The sequence below is a fragment of the Grus americana genome, chromosome 9 (genome assembly GCF_028858705.1).
Source record: "Grus americana isolate bGruAme1 chromosome 9, bGruAme1.mat, whole genome shotgun sequence".
Lineage (NCBI taxonomy): Eukaryota > Metazoa > Chordata > Aves > Gruiformes > Gruidae > Grus > Grus americana.
Window position 1 is genome coordinate 7112380 of NC_072860.1, and position 11250 is coordinate 7123629.

The 11250-nt window shown below is 37.0% G+C and overlaps 1 protein-coding gene across 3 annotated transcripts in view; it reads left to right on the forward strand.

Annotated features, from left to right (window-relative positions):
• The window catches only part of CLSTN2 (calsyntenin 2), a 387192-nt gene extending 376303 nt beyond the window's left edge, over positions 1 to 10889 (forward strand). For all 3 annotated transcript variants that reach the window (XM_054835708.1, XM_054835709.1, XM_054835710.1), the window contains exons 13-17: positions 923 to 1093; positions 1706 to 1851; positions 3284 to 3407; positions 5030 to 5214; positions 5861 to 10889. In XM_054835708.1, coding sequence (XP_054691683.1) covers positions 923 to 1093; positions 1706 to 1851; positions 3284 to 3407; positions 5030 to 5214; positions 5861 to 6070 — 836 coding nt within the window. In that variant the 3' untranslated portion in view covers positions 6071 to 10889. The remainder of the gene's footprint in view (positions 1 to 922; positions 1094 to 1705; positions 1852 to 3283; positions 3408 to 5029; positions 5215 to 5860) is intronic.
• Positions 10890 to 11250: the final 361 nt, after the last annotated feature.

Genomic DNA, 11250 nt, shown 5'->3' on the forward strand with positions numbered 1-11250 from the left:
CTGTACCAGGACTTGGGAATCTAGGGCGTAAGACTTTTCTGCCTGTGCCTGGCTTCCCCACACACCCTGTAAAATGAAATTTGCAAAATGGGCACTAAGTTCCCAGCTTGCAGTCTCTGTGGCTATGGTACCCTCAAGGAGCTGGTTAAGCAGTCTTGCCAGAAACTCTGTGCTAAGTTGACCAGAGAATTAAACTACTAAAGTGATATGCTACTTTTTTCCAGCAACAGAATTATTTTTTTTAATCGTATGTACTGAAGGATAGTCAGTTTACAACTCAATTTTTCCAAGTCACGCAACACAGGATCTTGCCATTTATGCTAATACCATGTTCTTGGATAACTGGCACTATGTTCTTTGTAATGCAAATTCTTTATGGGCCATAGAGTAACTGAATCATCCAAGCATAAATATATTTGATGTATTTTTCCAGTTCGATTTTCTTTAAGAAAAGAATGAATGTGTAATACCAACCTGGTATCAATACACTATTGAAATCCATAATTGTTTACGTAAATTTATTTCCAGGATCAAATTGCAGTTTTCTATTCCCAGTAGTGTTCTTGAATGCCTTTTATTACAGAGCAATATATTTTCTCTCCCTCTTCCTCTCCTCTTTCCTCTCCTCTTTTCTTTCCTTTCCTTCTATGTCACTAGATATTTGTAAGCTGCCTTCATCATAGCACCTGAACAGGCAAGACATGTCTCTTTTGATTTGCTTCAAGTATGCTGTATTTAATATCAGGAAAAACAAAACAACCAAAAAAAAAAAAAATCCAAAACCCAAAAAAACCCCAATTCAACCATCTTTGCAAAAATTGAAAGCCCTGATGCAAAATGCATAAAATGACTGAGCTGTTTTGTGATTATTTATCTTAGTTTCTTTCTTCTTTTTTTCATGGTATATGCCATGTGTTCACAGCCAATAAGCCAGTGGTTTTAGAGGAAATGCTTCACAACTTGGATTTCTGTGATATTTTGGTCATTGGCACAGAACTAGAGCCTAAGCAAGAATGTTTAGAACTAGATCATGTGGAGCTTCAAGGAAAGCACCTAGATGCCACAAATTCTACAGCAGGATATTCAATCTATGGTATGTTCACGGACTTATTTCTCATATTTTTTTTCCCCACCAACATTATTGGAATAAAAGGACTAATTTGAAAGAAATTAGAGAGAAATCTGTGAGATACTACCCATAAAATATTCCAGGAGAGACTGTGTGTCACAAAGCATAGTCACTTCTTGATCTCTGGGTGTGCTGTGTTTATCCTTTGGAATACAGCACAGCTTTGTCTTGCTCTCAGCATCCTTCCAAATACAGAAAATAGCAATGCCGCTTTCTATAAATGTGGAGGTTCTTGTGGACCATCACAGTGGAACATGGGAATGAGGGGATTCCTCAGTTCTTTTGCACAGTATTGGTAACTCTTTGGCCTTTTTTTTTTTTTTTTTGTTTAATAATTTATTCTAAATCTTTGCTGTTGTATTTGTCCCTCTCCATTATGGACCTACGTTCATTTCCAAAAGCTGTTCTGACATAATTTAGTATCAGCCAGGGGCTCTATCAGGGAATATTTGATGCACTGCCATTTTCAGATCATTCAGCCAAATTTTCTGTGAACAATTGATTTCTCCTGTACTGCACAGAGCATTTGTTACATAGCATCTTCTTGAGATTATTACTGCTTTACCACTATTTCAGGTGTGGACAGCATGCACAACTATGAACAGGTTCTTCGGCAGATTCGATATCGTAACTGGTACACTTCTGCTACCTTTGACAGAAAGTTCAGAGTCAAGTGCTCAGAGCTAAATGGACGTTACACCAGCAATGAATTTAACTTGGAGGTAAGCAGTCATTTAGTCAAGTTTTCTTCAGCAATGTCAAGTTTTCTTTAAAAGATGTAAAATGATTGACAAATTCCGGTAACTATAATCAAATAAAGGAAAAAAAATTAAGTTCTATACAAATAGGAAGTTGACTTTTCCTGTGGACATTCTTCAATGTGAGTCTGTCTATTCTGCTGCGTATGTAAGATGACCTTTATCTTGAACTCCACTAACACAGAGAATTACTCCTGTTCAAAGAGAATGGAGGCTAAGATCATCAGCAGTGTTTTCCTGTGATGTAAAATCTCCTTCCTACAGGTCTTTTTGAAGATTTATACACTTGCTCGAAAGTAAATCATTAGAGCTTCGTTATTTTCCTTAGATTTGTTATTTTTTTAACTTAACCTGACACACTTTTCTTTCCTGCAGCGTTCACCTCTTCAGTTTTTTCCAAGCACTACCCCCTTACAATAAGTTTTATTCTTTTATAATTTGTTCAGATGGAGCGCATTCCTGGTAATTTACATGATTTCGGATTTCTTTGAGGAGGAAAGTTAGTACACAGGAAACAAATGCAGAGGATGGACTTCATCTGTCATATTCTCTGGATCCACTACACAGACATGGTCAGGCAGGACAGGAATATTTAGATAGCGCTCTCGAGGTTATGTGTGCTGGTACTAAGTCCAGTGCTACACAGTGGCTCAGGGACTGAGGAGTACTGCTGATGCACCTCAGCAGAAATTCTGGGCCTATTCTGAAGAACCAATTTATCCAGCCTAGAATCCACGTACCAGCTACAGGAAAGGGGCAGGACCTTCTTAGCAAAAGGCTCAAAACTTAATAATTGGTTCTAGAGGTTTTTACATGTTTTTGTTGTACTGAAAATTCTTTTCACCTTAGCACCTCAGCCCTGACAATGACTTCAGGGTTTTTGCTTGCAGCTATCAGTAGGACAGAGAACTGATCGTATCTTCAAAGAAAGGCACCCTGAAAGCAGGGACACAGGAAAAAACTGAAACCTCTTTTAATTATCTCTTACTGTTTTGGTTTTAATCTCAATGAGTTTGATACATTCTCTGTCAATATTCAGAGTGACAAATCTCCCACTAACTTTCAGGGAATACCTAAAAGCTGATTGGTATAGAGAAAAAAAAGTCACTACTTATCCAGACAGGTTAATAAAAAAAAAAAAAAATCCTTCTCTGTACCACTTCATAGTCTACAGCTAGAAATGTTAGAATGCATTTTTTAATGCTAGAAATGAGAAATATATTATTCTGTGTAGTTTTCACTGCCATAAAAAAAAGTTAATTTGGCCTTTAAGATCTATGTAATAATGTTCCTATATGCTCATGAACTTCATAGTTCAATGTAATGTATGGAGCCAGCAGGCTTGGAATATAGAGCACTTTTTAGTATCTGGTCTCTTATTTTTCTCTTGTGTCAGGTTAATATTCTACACAGCTCCAACACCAACTTCATGGACCACGTAAATCATATGATAGTACAACCACAATTTCTCCAATCTGTCCACCACCCAGAAGGAACCATAAGTGCTGTTCACAACTCAGGTATGTGATGACTTTACAGAGACTGCTTATAATGATTCTGAAACGTTGATATTTCCCTTGTGACACAGCCTGGTCAACAAATAAAGCCCTGAAGTCCATAGTTGCAGCCTGTGAAACTTCACAGAGATGGTTCCACAGATATAAAAGAAGGTAACATTGAATCCTCTTCTTTCTTTCCAAGGAGGTACTTTGTAATTAGAAACCGGTATCCTTTTTTAAGCTTTTCATTAAAGTTATGTACTCTGACCCACATAGTTAAGAAAAATGTCTTGTTTGTAGTTTTAAATGGTATGAAGGATACTGTTTATGCTCATATTGTCTTTCTTTGTACATCTCTATTGCTATGGCATATTAATTTCTGTCCACTCCTTTCTAAGCAAAAGGAAGAAATGTTTGTATTATTTTTAAAAATATATAATTGCTGCACTGCTTCTGTTAGCTGCTGCCCAGGCCTCAGTCTGGAGCTCTCTGGAGAGAAGACAGGTCCACCTAGCCATGTGCAGGGGACATTAGTATATATTAACCATAGAATTTAAATTTAATGTTTGGACTATATGAGTTACAATATATACCCAAGCCTGAAGCCTTTTCAATGAAGTTAAACGCAGGACAAAGATAGCTGTTTAAATGCTAGATTCTGAAATCTTTACATATTTATCATTCAGCTAAAAGGAACTAAAGCCGTTGTAAAGTGTAAGTTGTTACAAATAGTTATATACTGTTATGCTTAGAAAATTACTGTATTTTTCTGTACACTTGTACAGACATTTTACTGAAATAAAATTCAAGTTTTACAAAACTAACTATTGCAAACTAGTTCTTCCTTCTTTAATATTGTTCTGATTTCAGAGTTCCACTCTTACAGGCAGGGCAAGGCAGTAAAATGGGGTACAGAACTACTATAGCTCCTGGAACTGCAGTACCTACGTAACAAAGGTACATAGAAGTGGCAGCACTTCCCCACTAACCTAATTACGGAGCTGATGATAACATGAGTAGTTCAGAGAGCTTTCTTCCTGTGACTAGGTGGAGACAGAGGCTTCTCAGAGTGCAAGAGTGAGGAAAAAAGCCTTGTATCCTCAAGAGTCTCCCAGAAAGGTTGTAACACAGGCAAATAGAGTGGCAATGTGTTATTTTATTTCTTGGAGATTGAAATCACATTACACGTGGTTGAAACCTTGGAAAATATAAGCTTTGAGTTATACTTTTCCTCACAAGTGAGGTTATCACCTCAGCTGTAATCAGAAGGAGGCAACATGCAGGTAAGGTAGATAACTGAACCTTATTACAAAAAACATTTGTTTTGAAACTAATTGATTCTGCACTGATTGACTATTTGTATTCTGTAGTAAAGTGGCTTAAAGAACAAATGGTAGGCATACTCACTTTTTAGTTATGCTTTATAATACTCATTATAAGATATCTGTAAATGCTATTCATGTAGCTCTGCCTGAGTAGGTGGGCACTTGTCAACACTTTCTGTAGTTGCAGGCAGATGGCTGTGCTGATTCTTAATCCAAAGGAAGAGGTGCTGAAGGGAAAAAATAGACGATGTATTTTATGTTTTGTACGCAATTTGTTCCACAGACATAACCCATTCCCTTTTCCACCTTTTGTTCCAGTTGTTCCAAGTGTGGCTACTATCGTTATCATAATCTGTGTGAGCATACTCATTTTCATCGTAACCTTGGGGGTCTATCGGATTAGGACAGCTCATCAGCACAGCTCTGCAGACAACGAAGGAAGTAAAGAGAATGAAATGGATTGGGATGATTCTGCTCTGACTATTACTGTCAACCCCATGGAGGTACGTAACTGAGGCATAATGGTTATATCATGATACCATCAGGAGTTACTGTCTGGGCTGGAAGCTTAGTCAGCAGTGAGTTTTAAGCTCACTCTTTTAGAGTACCCTTGCTTAGGCTTGGCAGAACAGTTGTGTGTACGTACACGCAGGACCCCAGCTCAGTTTTGAGCTCTGTACGCCATGATAATATGTAATTGAGCAGCTATTATTTGTTGTCATATATAATTACTAAATAGCATAGTGAAGAATTCTTAGGTACAACACCACTTCCTCTCCATCCACATTGGCACCCAAGATGATATAGCTACTTTGGTTTTAACTTTATTATATAAGTAAGTGCTAATGCACTAAAGGAGGGGAAATGATCAGCAGTTTAAACAAACTAACATTGAAGGGTTAAACTTTGGCAGCTTGACTAACAAAAATCTCGCTTATTGACGTTCCATTCTTGTTACAGTACTTTTTGAATATTTGCTACTGAATTGTGTCGTATTTGATGCCTAATAGTCACATAATGATGGCAAGCACATTTTCCCAGCATGTTAGCATTTCTAAATGTGGAATAAATGCTCACATTCTCACAGCCACTGGCTAGCAAGAAGGCACTTTTCTTCTATTGTCTCTCATTTCTTTAAATGTGTTGTAGAAATATGAAAAGCCTCACCAGACAGAAGAGGAGAGTGAGGAGGAAGATGACGACATAGAAGATGAAGACGAAGACACAACCAGTGGTGAATCAGATGAAAGTGAAGAGGAGGAAGAGGAGGAGGAAGAAGAGATTGTCCAAAAGGGAGACAAACAGAATGCCACCAGGCAAGAGCAGTTGGAGTGGGATGATTCAACACTCCCATACTAACAGCCCTCCAGCCACATTGCTCTTTTGTAACAACCAATACGATGTTTTTTCAGAGTCTATGAATTCATTGACAGGATTTGAACTTCTCCTTGCGTATAACTGTTTTACCTAAAATGATCTTGTTGTAGTGATTGATAATGATAGAAGTGACCCTTTTCTTACAAGGCCTGGAGAAAACATGGTACAAACATACTGGCATCACCAGTAATAAAGTAATCTAGAACTTGATCTGTTAGCAAGCGTAGTTCTCAATTTCCTGTTTCTATACTGCAGATAAGTGACACAAGTCCTGTCACTCAATCCATAGAGGTTTTTTGCCTTTGCTATTTTTTTCATACAGGAGAGATTTTAGCTTGTTATGAAGAATTACTTGTGTGGGTCCAAATAACTGTTGCCATTTGACTTCACACTCTTACAGGTGTAAAATATACTCCACCTTCAAATTGGGGCAGAGTTTTAGTGCTACAGGTGACAGAGACAGAATTCCATTCGTCATCTCGTCCTGCCTTCTTGGATGTTAACTGTCTTCACAAGGGAATATTTAGGACTTGATATGGGATGCATGTGTGCCTGTGTATAAGTGGACAGTATTTATTTATTTAATTTTTTTTTTAAGGCATGCTGTCCGAACCCTCAAGATAACCCACCCATAGAAATTTCAGAGAGTTTAAAAAAAAAAAAAAGCAACAAGGGGCTACTGAAGGTTACAAAAGAAAAAAAAATAGTTCTATGTCCACTAATATGATCTTATGCAAACTGTAAGTTCTAATGGGATTGATTTACTGGAAACCTGCAGAGCTGCTCATTAGTTATGGATTGAGCAATCTGCAGCAAAGTGATGCTTTAAACCGTCTGTCTTGTAAAATCATTAGCTTGTTGCAGTATCTTACTGAAGTAGTGAAAAATAAGTGACGCCCATTAGTCCGTAGCTATGTATGGTTGGGATTCAAACAGTGATTTTACATGAGGAAAAAATGTTCCCTTTTGCTTTAGTGAATGCCAGCTGGAATTCATGTCTGACTGTATTCTATAAAACATTATGCCCTATTTCTTCTGCACCCTTACCCACCTACAAGTGGCACAACAGAAAGTGACAACACAAACAACTGCCAGCTCTCTTTTGTGCTCATAATTCTCCCTTATTTCTTCTTCTTGAAGCCATTAATATTGTGAAAAGGTTTTATAAAGTAGAACAAGAACAAATAAAACCTACCTGGAACCAAAAGAAGTGGAGAAAAGGAAAAAAAAAAACCCCCAAACAAACAACAAAAAAAAACTCCACAAAACTCCTAAGAGGTTGAGAGAGTATTTTAGTTTGTTATGGTAACACAGCATATTTTTCTTAAACACTGTTTAAAAAAGAAAAAAAAAGCAAAAAAAAAAGCAAAGCTATGTACAATGTGTTGGTAAGTCTGTGTGGTGTGGGTTGTGGTTTTTTTTTTTTTTTGTGTCCCCTTTCCTTAATTATCTTTGCATCTTCAAATGCGCTGCATACCAAATGATGCAGCATTTGCTAGGATAACTGCTCTAATGCATTAAAAAAAGCAAAATGGCATGGAAGTCAATGCTGCCTAGTGGCTTGCCTTTTTTTTTTTTTTTTTTTTTTCCAAGTACATCCTTTCCTTTACAATTTCATCATTGCCTTTTGTAGTTGTAATTTGTTGTTTAAAATGAGCTGCCTCCTCCTCCCCTCTTTCCAAAGAAACAAGCAGTCAGTCTTGCCATCACAGGAGGACATTCCTGAGTGCCCATCAATGGTAGCTGATCTTGCAAAAAGTAACTTGAGCAATCTTGAGAATAGCCACCTCCCTCAATACTTTATGTTTATTAGCAGCTCCTGAACATCTTGGAATATAAAGAATACATTGTGGGTTTGGGGCTTCTTTTAATTGCCATTTCTGCATCTGACAGTTGCAGGGAAAGATTAACAGCAACTAGACCTTGTAGTTTAATAACTAGAAAGTAAATGAAAAGAACCCTAAAAAATTAGAGATCTTCATGCTCTTTTTTGTTGTGCCAACAATCATGTTGGCACATGATTGTTAAGACAGGCAATATAGAAGTTTTCTTACACGAGCAAGCCTGTGTTGTTTTTATTCTGGTCTCTCATAATTAGTAAACTTGCAAGACTATTTGCAGAATCAAGCCCACATACATAAAAAATTATCTGCAGGAATAAAGATTGTAAAATTGGCCAAAATTTCTGTTTAATAAAAAAAAAAAATCATAAAACATCAGAATATCCTGAACAGAAATTTTATGTTAGAGCATTTCCTAGGACCCTAGTATCCTAAATAATTTCCTAGTGTTAATTTCTATTAGTGACATGAAGCAGGCCCTTCATGATGTTTGTTATCAGCACCTATCTTAGCAAAGCTTTCTGCTCAGAAAAAAAGATTTAAAATTAAAAGTAGATATTTAAAAGCCAATTTCAGATTTAAAACTGAGCTTAAATTCTTTTTTTAAGTTTCTGTTATTCCTGATTATTATTATTAATGTTGTTATCACAGCAAACGTTAGGGCAACTTGAAAACAACAATTTACAACCTTATTGACAGCTTTTAATTCTTTTATACATTCATGTCTTCAGCAGTGTGTTTCTCCATCTAATAGATTTTTATCTTTTTTGTTCCTGGAAGCAAATCTTTTCAGGTCATGCTGGTACATTACACAAGAAACAAACATGAAGTATTTTCTCCGCTGTAAATAAACTTACATTTTTAAACCTAAACAACGTAACACAGGGATATGTGATATCACTAAAATTTGGTTGCAACAAGATATTCAGCAAACTGAAATGTATCACTGTAGTTATTTTATATTACTCATTGGGGTAAATTATACAGCATTTTTCATTCAAATAAACAGAAAAAATCCTTTTCACAAAACACTAGTGAGCATAAGATACTTTTTTTTTTTCCCCCACAAAATGAACCTTAAAATTTGTATAGCATTTGACAGCAATGACTTCATAAGCAAAGGCCTACTAGTGGAATAACATCAAAATTCACTTTTTCTGAAATATTTTCAACAGTATTTCCTATCCTCCATGAGTTATTTTTTTGATGTAAACTATTTGCTTAAAACCGGACTAGAACATATATATGTGCATCCACACACACAAAGCCTCTCCTTTCCTCTCCAAAAAAAGTGTTTATGCTACAAACTCTGAAATGGCAACTGCAGTGTCTGGCTCTTCAAGATGTAATGTTTATCCTTAGCCCAGTTGCAAGGTTGAGCTATGAAGACACACAAATAGAGGTGGCCTTTTTTTACAGTAGCAATAAACAAGTGCATCCAAAAAAAAAAAAAAAAATCATCTCTGAAGAGGTATCTGTAATACATGACCGCAGTAATCTGTGATGCCAGAGGTTTAAAATGAGAGCACATCACTGACTGCCTTTAAATTTTTTAAATTCTAATCTAAGGCTGGGAAAAACTGCAAAACGTACAAATGCAAATTCAAGACAGTGATACACTGCATTATCTGAATTAATAACTGCCTAAGTTGCTTTTTGTGATCAATAGCTCACATTTCTTTTTTACTTCTTCCCCCTCCACAGGTATTTCATCTCTGCAAGCAAACTTTGAAATTGAGATTAATCTCAGTATTTACTGCACTGGCTGACACTAGTTCAAATTAGAAATAGACACGTAGGGTTTGTGACATCTTTAATACTAATTAAAATAACATTTTGCTATTTGTTCATTCAAACAGGCAACAGCATCCTGCAGTGGTGGCTTCACTGCTTTTTAACTGGTGATGATTTCCCCTGCCAAGGCCTACTGGGAAGGTGCAGTTTATTTCCCTTTCTGGTGTGTTGTGGTGCTGGGCTTGCTGCGAGCACGTGTACCATCCTTACTTCATGCAGGAGAAAAATAAGTCTCAGAAAGGGTCAGAGGGTTTTAAAGTTCCTCTGGTGGGGATGAAATCCACTGTCCCATTTTGCAGGAGCTCTGCCTACCTGACACTAAGCTGAAAATAATGCCATGAGACATTAGTAGCCCCAAGTTAAGGACTGGTCAGATAGTAATTCTGCAGCAGCCCTTACTTTAGTTTGGCAACCCCTTTCAAGCCCTGCACCTAATTTATGTCTCAGCTGTCTCTTTCCCTGACCTGCAACCTGAGAGGCAGCTGTAATGTTTTACCTGGTGGGGATCCCAGCAGGTCGGGACACAGCCCTTCCTCCTCTGGAAGTTTTGGTGCCAGCACATGCGCCACTCTCTGCATTTCCACCACCATCCAGGCTTAGAAGAAGAGGAGAATGAAAGACTTTACTGAGGTGATATCCGGGAAAGGTCTGGTTGAGATGGATGCATGGAGCTGCTCCTGGTATCCTGGAATATACGTTAGAATACCAAAATTAAGCATGTTTGCAAAAGCACATGGATACTTAGAGAGGGAGAGGAAATTAAACTGTGAGGACATCTCCAGGCTTCAGAAAAGTCTCCTCTTTCCTTAATTCTTGGATGCTGACTAGATTAAATATCTCCATACCAGTATATCCCCACCAGTTTTTATATGCTTATTACAAATACCAATAAAACCTCATAGCAAAATACAATTTCCATATAAACAATTTCCAGGAATCTAGCAGTAGGCAAAGGAGCCAAATAATAAAAATCTTGGTGTCTGACATCATGACTAACATCCTAAATTTTTTTTTTTCCAAATTTACTTCATCTCTGTGGGGTGTCGCTGTTTTCTGGATGTGTACTGTATACTATTTCTTCCCTACTCTTAAAAAGTACCAATAAATTTACCAGCAAGACAACAGTTCATTTGGCAGAAAAATAAAGGTGTCATAGCTTGTAAAAAGGTGGTTCAGAGATATGTAGATATTTGTTTCTTGATGAAATTCCAGTGTTTGGAAGGAAAAAAAATCAATTTAATGAAATAAAATTTTGGACAACTGTTGACAGTTGCCAAACTGAGAAATAACAGTGATATGGGCAGAATTTTGAAAACACATACACAAACCAATAGATTATATTGCACATATATAATAGGTTGTAGGTTGTATACATACAAATTTTAAGTCATAGAGAGTGCATGTGTAAACACACACACACACACACAAAAGCTAGATTGGAAATACACCTCCTGTTTTATCCAGCGTTTTCTATGAAGCTACATGGATTCAGATAGCACATCTAGAGTTGCTCTGAGACTATCTGGA